Consider the following 21,737-nt stretch of genomic DNA (forward strand, 5'->3'; position numbering starts at 1 on the left):
GTTTGTTTTGTGTTTTGAGCTGGAGTCTCGCCCCAGTGAGCCACCATGCCCGGCCACTGTTGTGTATTTTTTAGAAAACACTTTTGGTATAAGCATAGTATATTTTGTTTAATTGTATGACTTTTAGTGAGATTTATATGGTCATTGTTTTTCTCACTTTTGTTCAGGAAGTTTATCGGAATTCTATGCCAGCTTCCAGTTTTCAACAGCAGAAACTTCGAGTCTGTGAAGTCTGCTCTGCCTATTTAGGACTTCATGATAATGACAGACGACTGGCTGATCATTTTGGTGGTAAACTGCACCTGGGATTTATTGAAATAAGAGAGAAGCTTGAAGAATTAAAGGTACATTGGTAAAATATTCCTCACTTTATCCTCTTGTTCTTTTGATCTGTATCAGTTGTCTTTTTGTACGATATTCTTGACTATGATTCAGTAATATAGTATCTAATGATTAATACTAAACAGTGTAAGATTATAGATGGAAATTCAAGTTGGTTTAATGTTGGTTTAATGGATGCTGCCTGAGAAACAGACTTAAATATCCTGCTATTTTGGGAGTTACCATTTTATATTAGATATGACACTGAGTTAGGAATCTTTCAAACTAGTTACTAATAGAGTCCCATAAAATTTCATTGTTATCATTCTTTTCAATAAGGTCAATAAGAATGTAATATTAATATAATATTTATAAGAAGTTTGAGAAAATGAACCCAATATTAATTTGAAATATTTTGCAATTCTTTATTAAATAGCAAGCTTGCAGAATCTCTAGTTTTATTTTATGCTCCTGCTTCCACTTCAGAAAGGACTTACGAAAAAATTTATATATTTTTTAAAAGGAAAATCACTACTACTTAAATATATAGGCTTTTGTGAGGAAGACAACACAGTTTTTACTCTTGTTTAGAGGGGATAAACACAAAAAAAGCATGGTGGTATTTCTGAAGTGGTAAAGATGAGTGTTGGTGGATATAATCTATTTACCTTTTAATATGCTGATAGCTTTTTAAGAATTGTGGCACTGTAGTGTTTTTTCATGAATTGAGGACTAGAGGACTAACTGACAGATGGGAAACATGGGATAGTCATTTTCTTTGTAACTATTATCACTGGAATTAACTCAAGGTCCATAGCATTTAAAATAATGTAGAATCAGAAAATGCCTAGGGACATCTCCATATTCGCAGGTAACAGTGGGCTCTTTTCAGTATTCTGAGTAGCTAGGGTGATCTCAAGTAATTTTTTAAAAATTTTCGAAAAGAGTCACTATAGCAAATAGTTATTGGGCTCCAAGTTAAAACTCCAGTGGTTCCTACTTGGGAGTCTTTGCAGATATAGACCTAGCAACAGAACTCATGCATTTTACTCATATCTTTAAAAGCAGCAGCATCAGGATGGTAATTGGAAGTGACCTAAACATTTCCATATTAGAAATCACAGGGCATGGGAACTTGTAGTGATTTATAATGGTTGATGTTTTTTTAAAAAATACAAAATAATACTAGAAAATATTTAGAGGAGGAAAATCTCGAAGTGACTTGGAAATGTCATTAAGAAATCATGGGCCCGGCGCGGTGGCTCACGCCTATAATCCCAGCACTTTGGGAGGCCGAGGCGGGCAGATCACAAGGTCAGGAGATTGAGACCATCCTGGCTAACACAGTGAAACCCCGTCTCTACTAAAAAATACAAAAAATGAGCCGGGCGAGGTGGCGGGCGCCTGTAGTCCCAGCTACTTGGGAGGCTGAGGCAGGAGAATGGCGTGAACCCCGGGGGCGGAGCCTGCAGTGAGCCGAGATCGTGCCACTGCACTCCAGCCTGGGCGACAGCAAGACTCTGTAAATCATGAAAGGCCAGGCACGGTGGCTCAAGCCTGTAATCGTAGCACTTTGGGAGGCCAGGGCAGGTGGATCACAAGGTCAGGAGTTCGAGACCAGCCTGGCCAATATGGTGAAATCCCGTCTCTACTAAAAATATAAAAATTAGCCGGGTGTGGTGGCGCGTGCCTGTAGTCTCAGCTACTCTGGAGACTGAGGCAGGAGAATCGCTTGAACCCGGGAGGTGGAGGTTGCAGTGAGCTGAGATTGTGCCACTGCACTCCAACCTGGGCAACAGAACAAGACTGTCTCAAAAAAAAAAAAAAAAAAAAAAAAAAAAAATCATGGAGCTGGGTATGGTGGCTCATGCCTGTAATCCCAGCACTTTGGGATGCCAAGGTGGCTGGATCACTTGAGGCCAGGAGTTGGAGACCAGCCTGGGCAACATGGTGAAACCCCGTCTCCACTAAAAAATATTAATACAAAAATTGGGTGTGGTGATGCACGCCTGTAATCCCAGCTCCTCAGGTGGCTGAGGCTGGCAGGTGGAGGTTGCAGTGAGCTGAGATGGTGCTACTGCACTCCAGTCTGGGCAACAGCGTAAGACTCTGTCTCTAAAAAAAAATAATAATAATAAGATCATAGGCTGGTCTCAGTGGCTCGCACCTGTTAATTCTAGCACTTTGGGAGGCTGAGGTGTGAGGATCACTTGAGCCCAAGAGTTGTAGACCCATCTGGGCAACATAGCGAGATTCTGTCTCTATTTTGAAATAATTTGTTTTCATTTTAAAAACAAACAAGCAGAAATCATGGAGAAAGGTGAAATTTTACACATCTTCCACAAAATTGGGAAAGATTATGGAAAGAAGACTTGTAAGCCTAACGATTATTTCTGGCAGTACTTCAAATTGAATCATTAAACAGATTTTGACAGCAGTTGTACTGTATTAGAAACCAGATAATGTAAAGTTTAGGATAAAGCTGATAGAGAATGGACTCAGTAAATATGCTCCTCATTTATTACCATTTTTAAGAGAGTCGTAGCTGAGAAGCAGGAGAAAAGAAACCAGGAACGGCTGAAACGAAGAGAAGAAAGAGAGAGAGAAGAAAGGGAGAAGCTGAGGAGGTATGGAGTAATGGGCCAAGTAATTGAAGTTGAATCTCTGTGGTTCTAAAAAGAGATATAATTGATTTTAAATTTTAGATGGTGATAAATCTGTTATGGGACGTGGGAAACTTCTGCTTACTTTAAAAAATATTACTTTGCGAATTATATAAATGTTTAATTATACAAGTATTGTAACTCTTGGCCATTTAACGGAATGTGATTTCCTTTAAAATGTGTGGAAGAGTGAATAAAGAATGCTTCATATCTTGTAAGATTTATAACAAAATCCTTTTCTAACCCTTTGATTTTTCATATTGGGCTAGATTTGCACCAGGTTAGCATAGAATTATTATTTTTTTATGATGTATTTTGTTTTTTTTTTTTTTTTTTAGACGGAGTCTTGCTCTGTCGCCCAGGCTGGAGTGCAGTGGCGCGATCTCGGCTCACTGCAAGCTCCGCCTCCCGGGTTCACGCCATTCTCCTGCCTCAGCCTCTCCGAGTAGCTGGGACTACAGGCGCCCGCCACCACGCCCGGCTAATTTTTTGTATTTTTAACAGAGACGGGGTTTCACCGTGGTCTCGATCTCCTGACCTCGTGATCCGCCCGCCTCGGCCTCCCAAAGTGCTGGGATTACAAGCGTGAGCCACCGCGCCCGGCCGATGTATTTTGTTAATAAAAGGTTTAAGGGTGGTTGTTTCATTGAAGGATTTTTTTTTACATTGAACTTGTGGTTCGTTAGTTCCTCAATTCTAGGAGCCATAAACTATTAAAAAGTCTAAAAATAATACCTAAATGTATATAATTCCTCTTACATTGGTATTCATTAATTGATAAAATCTTATAATTCTAGTATTTGGAATGTCTAAACGTTCTTCTGAGTCACTTTTACCCATTGGTAGCTAAAATCACATAGCATCATGGTGGCAACATTTTTTTGTAACTCATCTTTATAACTTCTTCAGCAGCTTTAGGATGGACAGTTATATCGCAAAGGTTTGCTTGTAGTCCTCATTTATAGTGTTCCCTGAATCATATTACATTTAAATGTCTGAAATTTAAATACCTTCTCTTCAGAGTTAGCAGATGTGCTTAAGCTAATTAAAACCCTTTGTAGTGTTAGGTTATGTTCACTTCCGTCCATCTTTGAGCATATTATATACTCAGTATATTTCAAGAAGTTTAAACAGACTTCATTTGTGTTACATGGCTTATAACCAGGTAATCTTTTTGCACCATAATGACAAACAAAACTACATGTCTGTATGGTCCCTTTTTAGGGGAAGTGATGTCAGTCCTCTATTGAGAGAGAGAGAGATTTCTTCATTTACCATAAAGTTTACCTCAGAACTTTTATCTACTTGTTCTTTTGTGTGCACTAAGTCCTTATGGGAATATTGCCCAGTATTCTCATATATAAGTGGAATTTTCAATAATATTGGGAATCTCATTTTAAGATTCAATTGAGGTGACAGTAACATGGAACAGAATTTCTTTGCAGGACTACATTTTCACATTTGTAGATGATGAAAAAGTATTATCACATCTTACTCCTTTGTTTGCCAAATGGCAAGTTTCTTTTGACGGTGATTATACAATGCAAATTTCAGAAATGTTAAAAAAAGTTGTTGAATCTGTGAGCTTAAAGAAATATGGAAGTATGGAAGATGAGGAAATTAGAAATGTATAAAATTATACAAGATGGGATAAAAGAAAAAAGTCATAATCATTTACTGGGTGCTTATTGTATGCCAGGCACTGTAATAAGGAATTTATCCGTATTCATCTAATCTTTATAAACCCCACCCCCACTCCATCCCAGTAAAATTTATATTAGTATCCCTCTTTTGCTAGTGACAGAATAAGCTGAGAGAGGGTATATAACTGATTCAGGTCACACAGACGGTGAATGGTAGAACCAGAAATAAAACTCAAATCTGGCTGATCTCAAAGCCATGCTTTCAACAATGCTGTGTATCATCCAAAAAAAAAAAAAAAATCCCTGTGATGTCCTACTGGCCATAATATTCACTTTACGTTTTATTGAGCATTAACTGTGTCTAGGAAATGTGACAAGTGCCTTATGTAGAGCATCTCATTTCATTTGAAGAAACACATTGTAAGATTGAACTAGGTGTTCTAGAGATTATATAGTATGAGGTTGTAGCTCCAAGAGTATATAGATCTCAGACCATAGAAATTTCACTCTTTTCCCAGAAGGGAAAAAAGAAATGACAGATATAAAAGAATTTTTTCCAAGCTGGTAAGTGGTTTCTGGAAAATTAGCAAGTTGTGATGTATAGGTTGAGCATCCCAAATCCAAAAAATGAAATCCAGTGAGCTTCAAAATCTGAAACTTCTTGAGTGCTGACAGCATTTAAAGGAGATGCTTATTAGGGCATTTCAGATTTCAGTTTCTGGATTTAGGGATGCTGAACCAGTAAATTATAATGCAGACACTTCAAATTTTGAAAAAAATCAGCCACCGTACTCTCAGCACTTTGGAAGGCCAAGGTGGTAGGATCATTTGCATCCAGGAGTTCAAGACCACCCTGGGCAACAAAAAAAATGTAAAAATTAAAAAAAAAAAAAACAATCCAAAACACTTCTGATCCTTAGCGTTTCGGAGAAGGAGTACTCAACCTGTACTGTGTTTTAATCTCCTAAGAACATATTCTTTAAGAGCCAGGTATTCTGAGTTAAGCAAACCCTGCAAGGTGAAGAAATCTGTCGAGTTTGGTGTAACATTGCACTGTTTTCTTATTTATAGCCACTTTTCTAAAAATACATACTCTTTTTTTTTTTTAGGTCCCGATCACACAGCAAGAATCCGAAAAGGTGGGTGTATTACATAAGACAGGTATAAGTAGTGAAGTTGTCTTTTTCAGAGGTAGTTTTTATAGATTAAATGGTCCTTTAAAAATTTTCTTTTTTGGCTGGGCACGGTGATACACGCTTGTAATCCCAGCTACTCAGGAGGCTGAGGCAGAATTGCTTGAAGCCGGGAGGCAGAAGTTGCAGTGAGCCAAGATTGCACCACTTCACTCCAGCCTGGGCAACAGAGCAGGACTCTGTCTTAAAAAAAATATATATATTTTTTGAAATCATTTAGACGCTCAGAGTAGATATGTAAAAGGATTAATTTTTTAAAAATCGATTTGGGTGGTACATTTAGGAAACATGTTCTAAGAGGTTGTAGCTGTTGAAAATGTAAGTAGGTTAATAGTTGGGTAAAATTTTGATTGATCCACTGTGGGTTAAGCAAAACCAAAATGTTTAGTATACCCTCCAGTCTTGACTTTATGTGGGTTTATTACCCATTCCTTTTTAGAGTGATCACAGAAAGCTTTCAGAGAGGCATTTGCAGCCTTAAAGAGCAAGACAATACTTTGTTTTGACTTTCAGCGTTAATATTTGGGGTTTGAAACCTTTCTTTATAGTTTTTGCTAGTTGCTGATACATTTTTTTTTGTCTGAGAAAGGCAGGGAAATGTGTTGTACTTCATTATTCTTTCTCAATTCTTCACTTGCCATTCTCATTCCAATCGTTGAGCTTTCTTCATGGATCCATTCCCACCTAGAATGCCCTTTCGCAGTCTTTTCCAAATTCTACCATTCGTGTGGTTCAGATCACATCTTCTTTTAGAAACCTTCTGAGTTCTCAGCTCTAGAGACTATTTCCCAAAAACTTTTCCCTAAAAAGTAGCGAATTTGTTGTTATGAAAGAAAAACCTGGCTGAATGCAGTGCCTCACGCTTACATTCCCAGCTCTTTGGGAGGCCGAGGCAGGCAGATCACCTGAAGTCAGGAGTTCGAGACCAGCCTGGCCAACATGGCGAAACTCCATCTCTACTAAAAACACAAACACTAGCCGGGTGTGGTGGCAGGTCCCTGTAATCCCAGCTACTTGAGAGGCTGAGGCAGGAGAATCATTTGAACCCAGGAGGTGGAGGTTACAGTAAGCTGAGATTGTGCCACTGCATTCCAGCTTGGGTGACAGAGTGAGACTGTCTCAAACAAAGAAAAGAGAAAAAAAAACTTATGGTTCTGTTAGCTACATCTTTCAATGACATTTCTGCCTAAAATACTAAAAAACTAAAGAACATTAATAAGTGGGGCCAGTTGTGTCAGCTAATTTATATAATTGGTGAATTTCTCTGATCTAGCATGATAAGTAGAAACATTAAACTATGATACTGTTCTTGTTTACTATTTGATTACTATAAGCTGGTCCCTTGGTTGAAAACATAAAGTATTGCACATAGAACATTTTAGATATTTGGGCCAGAAATTTAATTTCTGCTCCTCTAGTCCTGTTACCTAGATAGTATGTTTGCCTTGTAACTGGGCTTCTTACTTCTCTGTGCTTGCCCACTCCCCTTCTTCACCTCATTCTATTTTTCACACATCAGCCAGGATGAGCCTTTAAAAAATGAAATACATCACATCAGCCCTCTGATTTTCCAAAGGTTTTTCATCTCATTCATACGAGAAGTTAACATCTTTACCAAAGCTTTTACATAGGGTGACGGTGTGGCCTGGGGTGTCCAATCTTCTGGCTTCCCTGGGCCACACATCAGATACACTAATGATAACTGATGATCTGAAAAAAAAAAATTGCAAAGAAATCTCATAATATTTTAAGAAAGTTTACAAATTTGTGTTGGGCTGTATTCAAAGCCATCCTGGGCAGCATGCGGCTTGGAGGCCGCAGGTTGGACAAGCTTGGCATAGCCCAAACTGCTCTGGGATAGTTCTGGTTTATGTCTTTTATCTCAGAATATGTATTAATAGCTTCTCATTACACCCAGTAACTTATTCAGAGCCTTTTAGTTTGAATGATAAAGTACCTGGTCATCCTGCCTGTAAGACCCTGATATTACTTCCTTTTGCTCACTTCATTCCAGCCACACTGGTCTTTTCCTTCGACTTGCTGAGCTTTTTCCAACCTCAGGGACTTTGCATCTGTGTTCCCTCAGCCTGAAGCACTCCTCTCTGAGATGACTGATTCACTTGTTCCCTTTCTTCTTTCAGCTTTGCTTCAGTGCCACCCCATCAGAAAAGCCTTCCCTGCTTATTGCGTATAAATATTTCCACTCTTTTCTCTATCTTTCTCCACCCTACGTAATACATCTTTTAATTTTTTTGAGATGGAGTCTTACTCTGTTGCGCAGGCTGGAGTGCAGTGGCACGATGCCAGCTCACTGCAACCTCCATTTCCCAGGTTCAAGTGATTCTTCTACGTTAGGCTCCCTAGTAGCTAGGATTACAGGCACGTGCCACCATGCCCTGCTAAGTTTTTTTTTTTTTTTGTATTTTTAGTAGAGAGGGGGTTTCACCATGTTGGCCAGGCTGGTCTTGAACTCCTGACCTCAAGTGATCTGCCTGCCTCAGCCTTCCAAAGTGCTGGGATTACAGGCATGAGTCACCGTATCCACCTGACATATCTTTATTTACTGCCTGCAAACCTGTATAGATCCCTTTCTATAGTATAAGCACTAAGTTTAGTTCAGGAACTTTATTTTACTTGCTACTCAACCTCCCTTAGTACTTAGAAGAGTGCAAAAATACCTAGTGTATATTTTTTGGATGAAAAAATTACCTAGAATTTTTTAAAAGATGAATAAAGTTATACATTGGAAGAAATGGCATTCATAATAACTCAAAGTGAGTGGTTAAACGAAATATGATTTGATAAAACTTACATTGAAAGAGTTTTATATTTTTTCCCTCTGCTTCCTTTTAGAATTACTCTTTTCAGCTGTGGAAATAACCTTTTTTTTTTTTTTTTGAGACAGGGTCTCACAGTGTCCTGAGTAGCTGGGACCACAGGCTTGTGCCACCATGAGCTAATTTTTAAAAATTTATTGTAGATATGGGGTTTCCCTATGTTGCCCAGGCTGGTCTTGAACTCCTCCCGTTTAAGGATTAAGCAGTCCTCCCGTTGCGGCCTCCCAAAGTGCTGGGATTACAGACACAAGCTACTGTGCCCAGCCAGAAATACTCTTTTTAAGTGTGGCTTAAAGCTACGTCCATGTCATGTACCTTTCTTTGACTATAATGTTGATATAAGCTGAATGCCTTTAAGCATCGTTCATAACAATCAGTTGAAGATAAACCGTATTTGTAAACTATCTCATATGTATAATATGATTTTGAACTTGCTATATCAAATTATGAGCAAACCTCACATTCTTAAAGTGACTTAAACAGTTTTATTGAGGTATAAAATATATATATAAATGATTTACTCTGAAGTCAGTGATTTTTTAGCAAATTATCACCATAATCCAGTTGAGAACATTTCCATCATTCTTAAAGTAACTCTTATAACAAAGTTGCATTCCTTTGTTTCCCCTTGTTTTCTGTCAAACATTTATGTCCTCTGCATGCCATTTCCACCCTCACCACGCACCCCCACCCACCCCACAAGTTAGTTTGTGACCTGGTGGAGGCTATAAAAGTGTCTTACCTTGTGGGTTTTTTTTCTTTCAAAAAATGTTTTTATTTTGCCGGCACCTTGATCGTATATCTTCTGGTTTTTCAGAATGTGTTTCGTTCTCTATTTCTGTGTATTCGTTAGAAATACATTTTTTTTGCAATCTGAATCAAGTTCTCAAAAATGATTTTCTCAAGTTTTCTTTCTCCCAAACTCTTTGCTCCTTGAATAGAGAACTGTCTTACTGTGTTTGTCTTGCTCTCTATTGCCCAGGCTGGAATGCAGTGGTGTGAACACAGCTCCCTGTAGCCTTGACTTCCTGGGCTTGGGTGATCATCCTGCCTTAGCCTCCCAAAATGCTGGGATTAAAGGCATGAGCTACCACCCCTGGCCCTTACTCTGTTTTGATTACACTGCAACTAGGCATGCATATTGTGGGCATTAAAAACTTATTTCTATGGTTATCTCACCTTTCTAATTCAGAAAGAGAGTAATTTGTCCTGACGTATTCTTCCTCATCTCTTCCCTTCTATCCAGGTCTGTCAGGTACTTATTTAATTTCTAGAGAATACAAAAAATGTTCAAGATATTTAAGTGCAATTAAATTCATAACACATCTAGATAATATAGCCCCCCTGGCATATAGTAGTGGTTCGAAAGTTGCTTTCACTTGAAAAACTATTTCTGATAATAAATTTATACATTACTGATTGATCTCTGAGAATTATCAGTGTCTTGTTTTTGTTTTTGAGACAGAATTCACTCTGTTGCCCAGGCTGGACTGCAGCGGTGTGATCATCAGGTCATTGCAGCAGCCTTGACCTCCCTGGCTCAAGAGATCCTCCCACCTCAGCTTCCTGAGTAGCTGGGACTACAGGCATGTGCCTCTGTGTCCAGCTAATTTTTGTATGTTTTATAGAGACAGAGTTTCGCCATGTTGCCTAGGCTGGTCTCGAAATCCTGAGCTCAAGCGATCCTCCTGCCTCAGACTCCCAAAGTCTTGGGATTACAGGTGTGAGCCACGGCGCCTGGCTGAGAATTATTTGTTTGTTTTTTTTTTTTTTTTTTTGAGACGGAGTCTCGCTCTATCGCCCAGGCTGGAGTGCAGTGGCGCAATCTCGGCTCACTGCAAGCTCCGCCTCCCGGGTTCATGCCATTCTCCTGCCTCAGCCTCTCCGAGTAGCTGGGACTACAGGCGCCCGCCACCACGCCCGGCTAATTTTTTGTATTTTTAGTAGAGACGGGGTTTCACCGTGGTCTCGATCTCCCGACCTCGTGATCCACCCGCCTCGGCCTCCCAAAGTGCTGGGATTACAAGCGTGAGCCACCGCGCCCGGCCGAGAATTATTGATTTTGAATTCTAGTATGTAGTTATTAACACACCAGCAATTTAGTGTAGATTTAGCTGACTTGGAATATAATTGACATTAAGACTACTGAAAGTTTCTCTTTAAAGAAAGAAAAGGCTTTAATAAATGAAAAATGTAGTAATTACAAAAGTAAAAACAAAATCAAATCTTGTCTGGTAGATCCAGGTCCAGAGAGCATCGCAGACATCGATCTCGCTCCATGTCACGTGAACGCAAGAGGAGAACTCGATCCAAATCTCGGGAGAAACGTCATCGCCACAGGTCCCGCTCCAGCAGCCGTAGCCGCAGCCGTAGCCACCAGAGAAGTCGGCACAGTTCTAGAGATAGGAGCAGAGAACGATCCAAGAGGAGGTATTGATGTGTCAATCAGAGGATATGGAGCTACCTTGATGTTTTAGAGTTGTTTATGTTTACTTATGTTACTTATGTTTAGAGTTCAGTTTATTGGTTTGAAACTTTTGCATCTGGTAATATGTACACATTTGTGTGTGGGTGTACAACATTTTTCTGTGATTATATGGGTAGTTTTGAAAGAATATACTTATGAGCCAGAGCAAGAAATTGGAACCAATATGTGCAGAGGTTATTGCTTTTCTCTGCTTAGTGTGTCTTGGAAAAAAGTTCTTCACAGGTATATAATTTTAAATACCAATGCCCTTAGTATGGATCAGCAAATTAGGGGATCTGAGAAGTCCTTTCCTTAAAAGAGTTGTTTAGCTTTGATTTATTGTTTTCTACACTTATTTAAGCTGGGATGCTTTTTCAGAGCAGACACATTCTAGTGTAGTCTTGTTTTATCTGCACTATAGATATGTACTGTTACATACCTTCAGCTTGGCAAGGCAGACTAAGGAAGATCCAAGACTTCCCTGGGTTTAGTGAGAACATTCAAAAGGTGCAGGCATAGGGTAAGGTATGTTTGAGGACTTGAATATCTATTAAGAACAGATAAAGGATTATAATGTGGTAGAAGAGTTTAGCATTCATAGTCTGTATAGATCAAACTCTCAAAACTTCTCAGGTCACATGATGGCCCTTAAACCAGGTAATTTCTGTGTAATGTAAGCCATGTTTAAAATTGCTTTTTTCTTGACAACTCTTCAAAAGTATATGTATGATAAACATTTTTTGAGTGCCTAGTACCTACTAGTCTTACTTACTCTGTGGATTACTCCACATAAAATCTATAATAAAATCCACAGAAAGCTGTTAAAATCTTTCCTTTTTTTTTTTTTTTGACTCAACTTTCCATTCCCTGAAATCACTCATAAGCTGAGTTTGTTAATAGGCTCTCAATATTTTATTTCTTATATTCTGGCATTGTTTTTTAGTATTAAGGTGATTTTAATAATTGCATATGTTTTACTGTACTAGACTTAGTAAAACATAAGAAAGATGTATAACATAGTTGAACAACTTTAAGTTGCTCTAAGAAGTTTCCTATATGAGGCTGGGCACGGTGGCTCACACTTATAATCCCAGCACTTTGGGAGACCGAGATGGGCATATCACTTGAGATCAGGAGTTCAAGACCAGCCTGGCCAGCCAACCCCGTCTCTGCTAAAATACAAACATTAGCTGGGCATGGTGGCACATGCCTGTAATCCCAGCTACTCAGGAGGCTGAGGAAGGAGAATTGCTTGAACCCGAAGGTGGAGGTTGCAGTGAGCCAAGATCGCATGACTGCACTCCAACCTGGGTGACAGAGCGAGACTCTGTCCCTCAAAGAAAAAAAAAAGTTTCCTATGTGAGTTAGAACACAGGATCAACATATTTGACAATAATTAGACTGGCATAAGACTACCACGTTATAAAGTGCGAAACTGCATATCATAGAATAAATGATCCGAGAGTTTAGATGAGACAAATAACAGTAATCAAAAATGGCTTCAGGTAGTCGGTAAAATTTGAACAGGTAGAATCAGCTAGCGAAAAGATCTTCCATATAGAGTGAATATCCTAGGCAAATGCAGAGAATGAGCAGGGAGGTTGTAAAGGACAGTGATTTGTAGGCCTCTTATCTCACACTCTTGCAACTGATTTTGGGGGTGTACCCTCAGTGCAGTGTTCAGAAATAAGCATTTTTTAAAAGTTACCTGTCTTATCTGCACAATGAATTTTCAGAATTATCCTGCTAGGTGATGGAAGGTTTAGACATTTTCTTGTATCAATCTGCCCAACTGTTGTTGTTGTTGCTGAACTCCTAAATGTCTTTATTGGTGGTGGGTATGGGAAGGATGGGCGTGAAGTCCCCTCATCTGAGATTGTTATTTTACTCCCTGATGCTTCCTGCGTTTATGAAGTTGTATAGGAGTTTTTTCCACCATACATGATACATGATCATATCTAAGATGTCAGCATGTTCATAAAGAGGATTATTTTTGTAAAACTATTAAAAGTTTTGCTTTTCTCGAGCACTTTCTCATCTTTGAATTCAAATTATTCTCTTTTAAAGCATCATTCTTTGTTTTTACTAAAAATTATCAGATAATTGCTGTTAAAACCTACTTGGTATTTCATACAACATCAAGTTATTGCTACAGATTTTCATACAACATCGTTATTGCTACAGATTTGGGTTTAATTTTTCAAGGTAAAAAGTTCTTATTGAAAGCCTTTTATGTTTTGCTGTTCTCCTTTCCCTACTGTGAAATACTTGTCTCTGATATAGATTGTCTTTGTGACCTCTTCGTGGCAATAGTACCCTGCGTAAATGAGGACCATTTGCATCTTTCTTTTTGCTCTGTTGAAACATGTTTAGTGCAGACTCCAAAGTCAGATTACTTGGGTTCATTGGTTTAGGCTAAGTAATTTTTTTTTTTTTTTTTTTTGAGACGAGAGTCTTGCTGTATCACCCAGGCTGGAGGACAGTGGCACGATCTCGGCTCATTGCAACCTCCGCCTTCCAGGTTCAAGCGATTCTCCTGCCTCAGCCTCCCAAGTAGCTGGGATTACAGGCCCAGGCCACCACACCTGGTTATATTTGTATTTTTAGTAGAGAAAGGGTTTCGCCATGTTGGCCAGGCTGGTCTCGAACTCCTCAGGTGATCCACCCTGCCTTGGCCTCCCAAAATGCTGGGATTACAGGCATGAGCCACCACCTCCCACCTTGGCTAAGTAATTTATCTCACCTGTCTTTCCTCGTCTACTAAGTGGAGCTAGTAAGAATACCTGCTTTGTTAAGATGATTGGTAGTTTGAGTAAAATAGTAAATGGAAACCACTTATGTGTGGGACACAGTAGTTGATACTATTTTTTTAGTTTTATTACTGATCACTGGGACTGTTTAGCATCTAGTGTCTTTTTAGACACTAGTGTCATTTTTACCGTCTCTTTTCATATTTTATTCCAACAAAGGCTATGGATAGGACTAGTGTAGACGTGGAATCACTAGAATTGGCACTGTGATTTTTTTTTTTTTTGAGATGGAGTCTTGCTCTGTCACCTAGGCTGGAGTGCAGTGATGCGACCTGGGCTCACTGCAGCCTCTGCTTCCCAGGTTCAAGTGATTCTCCTGCCTCAGCCTCCCGAGTAGCTGGGACTATAGGTGCGCACCACCATGCCCAGCTAATTTTTTGTATTTTAAGTAGAGACGGGGTTTCACTATGTTGGCTAGGCAGGTGTTGTCCTGACCTCAAGTGATCTGCCCGCCTTGGCTTCCCAAAATGCTGAGATTACAGGTGTGCATCACTGTGCCCAGTCTTTTTATATCATTTTAAGATTAAGTTTATTAAAACATTAAGTAGAATGTTCAAAGTTGACATTTTAGAACCACTTTTTGTTTAACCCTCCTTAACTAAACTATATTTCTAAAACTGAACAGTCATATTTTTTATTTTCCTGAAAGTATTATTCAGGTTCTTGGTAGTGCCTCAGATCCTCATTTTGAATATGGGTTGAGATAATTATGTAAAAGTACTGTGTCACCTGTAAAGAACCAAATAAATGTAATTTGTTCAATTTTAGATGTTGGAAGTATAGAAGATTCCATGTTTATTCTGATTCCATAATATGTTTGGTTTTCCTTCTGATTGGTTTATTATTTACCTTTCTTATTGAAGTTGGGTATGGGAATGGAGAAGGTAGTAAACAGTTTTGGCTAATCAAGATTTATTAGCGTGAGCATCTTTGTCTTTTTTTATTTCTTTCCCCTTGTTGGTTGAATAAGCTAACTCAGTATGAGTAGATTTTTAAAAGTGGTTATTTAAATTCGTATTAATAATTGAGTAGTTCTCTTTATCTAAGTCAGGTGTTGGCAAACTGTTGCCGATAGGCCAAATCTGGCCGGTAGCCTGTACAACCAGCAAGCTATGGATGGTTTTTACGTTCTAAAAAGAAAAGAACTGCCACAAAGATTGCATGGACCTGCAGCACCCCAGATAGTCACCATCTGGCCCCTAGTCTAAGCCATTTAAAATTTAGATAATACATTTCTTTCACTTTTTAAAGCTATTATCTATGTATTATTTATATTAAAATACCTTTTATGAATTGGAGAAACTCTGTGTTGTCTCTGAGATAATGAGAGTAGCCTGTAAGAAATTATTTTGCCGGGCGCGGTGGCTCAAGCCTGTAATCCCAGCACTTTGGGAGGCCGAGGCGGGCGGATCACGAGGTCAGGAGATCGAGACCATCCTGGCTAACACGGTGAAACCCCGTCTCTACTAAAAAATACAAAAAATTAGCCGGGTGTGTTGGCGGGCGCCTGTAGTCCCAGCTACTTGGGAGGCTGAGGCAGGAGAATGGCATGAACCCGGGAGGCGGAGCTTGCAGTGAGCTGAGATCGCGCCACTGCACTCCAGCCTGGGGCACAGAGCAAGACTCCGTCTCAAAAAAAAAAAAAAAAAAGAAATTATTTTAGCCTTCTGCCCCTCAGCTGTTTTTCACCCATCTTCTTGTTTTAATGCCCTTATCAACTATGGTAGTGCTCTGTAATTTGTCAGAAAACTGACTCCTCTGTCATGGGTATATTCTTCTATATATCTTCAGCTATCAAGAGCTTAATATTTATCCTATTCTTTAATTTGGGTTTTTGGGTTTCCCAACATATTTTGCTCCTCAAATTAATATTTTTCAGATCCTCAAAAGAAAGATTCAGAGACCAAGACTTAGCATCATGTGACAGAGACAGGAGTTCAAGAGACAGATCACCTCGTGACAGAGATCGGAAAGATAAGAAGCGGTCCTATGAAAGTGCTAATGGCAGATCAGAAGACAGGAGGAGCTCTGAAGAGCGCGAAGCAGGGGAGATCTAACTAGCTGTGTACATTTCTTCAATCCTTAAGCTTCCTATGGAGTTACGTACTATTGTTTAGTTCACAGCTGTTCAGGGTGACAGTGAGCAGATCCAGACACCAGATCCAGCTAGGCTAGATGTACAGTATCTTAACTTGATCTGAACTGAACCTGTTTTCCTTGATGATGCCTAAAACTACATCCATAGTTTCTGGTGAACCTGTAATACAGTTCTGAAAGTACAGTTTTATATAATAATATGCTGATCTCTTTATTCTTTCAAGTTAAGAGTGATAGTGAACAAACTGTGTTACTTGCCTTGGGATTTTTTGAACGTTTGTAAAATGCTGTCTTCCCAGTCCAAACAGCTGCAGCTTTGGGCATTTTTCTTTTTAATTCTTCCTCTGACTTTGTATCCCTTAATACCTACACTCTCCAATTGTAAGAGAAAGGGGGCAGGGAAGCAATATAGCTTCCATTCTAAGGCTGTATTCCCGTTATGAATTACTAGCTGATTACAGTTCAGAGCATTGATCCTGGAATGTGTGCTGGAGAAATTTAAAATACTGGGGTTTTTTGTTTAATGGTGCCTATTTAGAGTTGGAAGTTGAACAGCTGTTGCATTACATACTTTTGCTTTTTTGTTGAAATTTTGAAATCAAACTTGTCTTGATTTTTCTGTTCTGTTGAATTGCTATGTTCAGGATGTTCTAGGGGGGTGGGGGCAGGGACTCTTCGTAATAAGCACTTGTTTTATTTTGTGTGTGTGTGTGGAGTATAAAGGCTACACCCTTATTGTAAAAAAATAATAATAAAATGAAAGAAACAATCACCACCACCATTATTAAACTGTAACTTGTCTAGTAAATTGTCACTAGAACTATTTGCTGTGGGCATTTCCTCTGTTCTGTTACGTCATTAACAGTGCCTTACTGTGCAAGGCACCAAAGGACATAAATATGTACTTGCAGAGATTCCAGATGAGCTGTTCATGTGGGCCCCTTGCTGACTATATTCCAGCCACTTCAGGGTTGTTTGTAATGACCATTATAGAGAAGGGCTCGACCTGGAGAAGAAACTGGGGTGTTTTTATCCTCATTCAACAAACCCAAATAAAAACAGTATATGTAACCAACATAATGAGACTTAAGTTTCTGCATTGAAGAGTTGTATATCCACTAGTAACTTAAACTGTAATTGGCAGGTATCACTTGTGATTCTGGAAATTCTGAGGAACACAAATTCCTTAAGTAATGAAATTAGTATCTGTGGGTATCACTAAGGTCACCTTTCAAGAACTGTTAATGTCCTTCGTCCCCAAGTTTGACAGATTTGATGTCAGAGGCATGTGGGCCTCTGAAGGTGGTGAGAGAATGGGAAACTAAGGCCATTCTAAGTGATACCAGATTACGTTAAAAAAAACCCTCATCAAGTTCCCAATTTACCAAGATATGCCTCATTAACTGAGGGTTTTCTGCTGTATTTGGTTCCACACATGCAATTTATATGGCATTTAATCTGAGAGACCCATCTGCCTCAGTGGCCCATTTCCCTTCTTTTATTTTTGGTTGCTGAGAAATGTTTTGTGTCTCCTTTGTTCCTGGTAGTCTGTGCTGTTCTAAATCCTTACAAGCACTTCAGATTTCGTACATTGGGGTTTGGAGTAAGATCAAAAGCACTAGCTGGTTGCTGTGAGGAAGAATGCCTGGACCTGGCCCATTATAAAAGTGTATCTGGACTTAGATTTTGAACTCTAAAGCATGTGTACAGTTGGAATGGAACACTTGTAGAAGTAACACAGGTCTGGGGCCGGGCGCGGTGGCTCACGCTTGTAATCCTAGCACTTTGGGAGGCCGAGGCGGGCGGATCATGAGGTCAGGAGATCGAGACCACGGTGAAACCCCGTCTCTACTTAAAAATACAAAAAATTAGCCGGGCGCGGTGGCGGGCGCCTGTAGTCCCAGCTACTCGGAGAGGCTGAGGCAGGAGAATGGCGTGAACCCGGGAGGCAGAGCTTGCAGTGAGCCGAGATCGCGCCACTGCACTCCAACCTGGGTGACAGAGCAAGACTCCGTCTCAAAAAAAAAACAAAAAAAAAACCAAAAAAAAGAAGTAACACAGGTCTGTATATCAGTGGTTACTGCAGTTGTGGTTTCTAGATGGTATAGGCTGCCCCAACACGAATAGGGCATGAAGTGCACCGTCACTGTGGGGCTGCGTGCCACGGTGGACCACTTCAACCGCATGGTTCTTTACATGATTGATGCCACTGAGTTAGAATAAAACCTCAAATCTTAATATCACTTTCTCATACGCAATTTTTGGTCTTTCTGTGTTGGTGACTGGTAGAAAGCATAACTAAGTATATCGTATTTGCAAAAAACTTGTCCCTCTGGGGAGTGTTTTGCTAAGTTTTTACCTTCAGTAAGGTTTCCTTCATTTTACTGTCATCAAGTATTATCCTAAAGCTCCTTTGCTGAGCTTATCAACACCAACTAAAACTGAGGAAAAAAGCCTCCTTAAATAGGTATGTTTTTTATTTTTATTTTTTTTGAGACGGAGTTTCACTCTTGTTGCCCAGGCTGGAGTGCAATGGTGCAATCTCAGCTCACTGCGACTTCCGCCCCCTGGGTTCAAGCAATTCTCCTGCCTCAGCCTCCTGAGTAGCTGGGATTACAGATGTGCACCACCACGCCCGGCTAATTTTTGTATTTTTAGTAGAGATGGGGTTTCGTCATGTTGCCCAGGCTGGTCTCGAACTCCTGGCCTCAGGTGATATGCCCGCCTCGGCCTCCCAAAGTGCTGGGAGTATAAGGCATGAGCAACCCTCCCCGCCCTACCCCTGCCAGGCTTGTTTTTTAAATAAAGACTTTCTTACCTGTGATTATTAGACCTAAAACCAATATACCTTTATCTTTTCCAAGTTCCCTCTTTCCCCTCCATGTTACATTTTAAGCATCTATTTTTAGTGATAGCTTTCAACATTGGCCTTTTGAGCCATTGCCGAGTATGCATTACAATTTCCACACTTTTGCCATTTGATGTTGTAAATTCTTTCAGAATGGTTTTTAGGTAATGATTATGTACATCATTTAAGCTTTTCCAAATAAATGCTGGTTATAATTTTTACATGTTCATAGGTTTTTTTTTGTTTTTATTTTTGTTTTTTAATGTAAGGTCTTAATGTGTCACCAAGCTAGAGCACAGTGGCATGATCTTAGCTCACTGCAACCTCAATGTCCTGGGCACAAGTGATCTTCCCACTTCACCCTCCCAAGGAGCTGGGATTATAGGCACGTACCACCATGCCCAGCTAATTAAAAAAAAAATTCGTAGAGGCCGGGTATGGTGACTCATGCCTATAATCTCAGCATTTTGAGAGGCCGAGGCAGGCGGATCACTTGAGGTCAGGAGTTCAAGACCAGCCTGGCCAACATGGTGAAACCCCATCTCTACTAAAAACAAAACAAAACAACAAAACAAAAACCACACACACAAAAATTAGCCGGGTGTGGTAGCACACACCTGTAGTCTCAGCTATTCGGGAGGCTTAAGGCACGAGAATCGTTTGAACCCGGGAGGCAGAGGCTGCAGTGAGCCGAGATTGCACTCCAGCCTGGGCAACAGAGTGAGACTTCATCTCAAAAAACAAAACAAAATTATTGGGCATGGTGGCACATGCCTGTAATCCCAGCTACTCCAGAGACTGAGGCAGGAGAATCACTTGAACCCTGGAGGCAGAGGTTGCAGTGAGCCGAGATGGTGCCACTGCACTCCACCCTGGGCGACAAGAATAAAACTCCCATCTCAAAAAAAAAAAAAAATTGTAGAAATGGAGTCTTGCTTTATTGGCCAGGCTGGTCTCCAACTCCTGGGCTCGAGCAATTCTCCCACCTCAGCCTCCCAAGGTGCTGAGATTATAGACATGAGCCACCACATCCAGCCTATTTATGGATTTTTTAGCTTTAAAAATCTAAGTAAATATTACATAATAAAAAAACCACATACCTAATGTGGATGTTCAGCTGTTATGGCTATCCCAGTTGTGAAACCATTGAAACATGTCCCTTAACTGGTAAATTAGCTGCTGCCCTGGGCTAGTTGAGTGCCTGCCCCCAACATAAGACCAGCAAGCACAGCCAGGAACCTCCAGAATTAGTTCACTACCACATGCTATACTGACTTAAATAGCTTGAAACACATTCTTGTCTGTTTTGTATCTGAAAAAGCAGAGGCTATTTGATTCAATAATGGTTTTTAGGTAATGGTTATCTACCTTTAAGTTTTTTCAAATAAATGCTGTGGGTTGTTTTTTGTTGTTTTGTTTTTAAGACAGGGTCTCACTCTGTTGCCCAGGCTGGTGTGCAGTGGCGCAATCTCAGCTCACTACATCCTCAACATCCTGTGCTCAGGCGATCTTTTCACCTCAGGCCCCTGAGTAGCTGGGATGATAGGTGTGTACCAGCATCCCTGACTAGTTTTAGTAGAGACAGGGTTTCATCGTGTTGGCAAAGCTGATCTCCAACTCCTGAGCCCCAGCGATCTGCCTGCCTCAGCCTCCTAGAGTGCTGGAACTACAAGTGTGTGCCACTGCGCCCGGCCTACATCATGATTTTATTATATCTTGACTGTTGATAATTAAAATTTCCTGGGGTATAAATAAGGCAATATGAAGTTGCCCTTTCTCAGTATTTTTCTTTGTACTGCCTGTTATTTGAAAAAGCATTTGCTCCCTCAGGGGAGTTAGGAAAGGTTAGAGAGCTGAGAGAACAGGGTTTCCCTGGGCAGAGGCTGAGTAGGGGAGAGCAGGCAGGGGTCTGCCAGCAGAGTAGTACTGGGGCCATGCATGAGTGGGGCCTTGGGGGCTCTAGGGTCAGCAGGCAGCACACTGGCATGTTCTCCAGGTAGCAGCAGAAACATTAGGGTGTTAGAGGTTTGGGGTCTATAGGCATATCTGGGGATCAGAGCAAGCTAATGGCCAGCGTTGGAGGGTTTAGGCTGAAGCAAAGCATTGAGACTCACAGAATTGGGCTGTCAGTCAAGCAGGGATCCAAGAGATGGGGTCAGCCAAGCAGAAGTCAAAGGCTGGTGCCAGCATCAAAATCTGCTCTGATGCTCCTTTGGGAGACTGATTCAAGTCTCAAATGCTGTTCACACCTGTCTCTGGATGCTGTTGGCTACCTGTAAAAGAAAATACACTCAAATGGGCTTAAACTCTGAAGGGACCTTAGCAGCTCATGTGATTGAGTTGCATGCCAGCTCCATATCTTGGACTAGCACCTGAGCCCTATATCCATATGAAGAGAAACCATTTCATCTTGTGTCTCCTAAGAGCAAGGCAACTTTTCCCAGAACCTCGCAACCTTTTTCTCACATCTCTGTCCCTGGCACAGAGACCTACACAGACGATGCTCAATGAATGTGGAATGAATGAATGAAGTGCCTCATCGTTTCCAACATACGTTAACCCACACGATCTCATTTGATTCGTATAGTAATCCTGTGGTTACTCAAAGGGACCATATTCTATCACCATCATGCCCGTTTTTCAGAGTAGGAAGCTGAGCCATGCTGAGTGACTAATAGGACAGAGTCAGCCGACACCTTTTTGATTCTAAGTGAAAGGCTCTTCCTGGCATAAAGTATTGTGACAGGTAGGTCTCAGGTGGGAGTGGCAAGAAGGGAGCAACAGAAATGTCCATTACAAAAAAGACTGAAATGAATGAAGCAGGATGACAACTGCAAGTACTCTCCCATTTCCAGCAC

General features: G+C 40.4%; 1 protein-coding gene and 1 long non-coding RNA gene across 7 annotated transcripts in view; one reads left to right on the forward strand and one right to left on the reverse strand.

Moving 5' to 3' along the window:
- Nucleotides 1–16,845, forward strand: part of LUC7L2 (LUC7 like 2, pre-mRNA splicing factor) — a 71,998-nt gene extending 55,153 nt beyond the window's left edge. For all 6 annotated transcript variants that reach the window (XM_032761897.2, XM_058427127.1, XM_032761898.2 and 3 more), the window contains 5 exons: nt 168–344; nt 2,857–2,948; nt 5,737–5,766; nt 10,896–11,087; nt 15,814–16,845. In XM_032761897.2, coding sequence (XP_032617788.2) covers nt 168–344; nt 2,857–2,948; nt 5,737–5,766; nt 10,896–11,087; nt 15,814–15,991 — 669 coding nt within the window. In that variant the 3' untranslated portion in view covers nt 15,992–16,845. The remainder of the gene's footprint in view (nt 1–167; nt 345–2,856; nt 2,949–5,736; nt 5,767–10,895; nt 11,088–15,813) is intronic.
- LOC116814418 (uncharacterized) lies at nt 10,823–21,116 on the reverse strand. Its single transcript, XR_004371250.2, has 3 exons — nt 20,994–21,116; nt 16,937–17,037; nt 10,823–11,053 (listed from the first exon to the last, which is right to left on the reverse strand). It is a non-coding gene; the product is annotated as an uncharacterized LOC116814418 (long non-coding RNA).
- Between the last annotated feature and the right edge of the window lie 621 nt (nt 21,117–21,737).

This window comes from Hylobates moloch, unplaced genomic scaffold (assembly GCF_009828535.3).
Source record: "Hylobates moloch isolate HMO894 unplaced genomic scaffold, HMol_V3 SCAFFOLD_1, whole genome shotgun sequence".
Classification (NCBI taxonomy): domain Eukaryota; kingdom Metazoa; phylum Chordata; class Mammalia; order Primates; family Hylobatidae; genus Hylobates; species Hylobates moloch.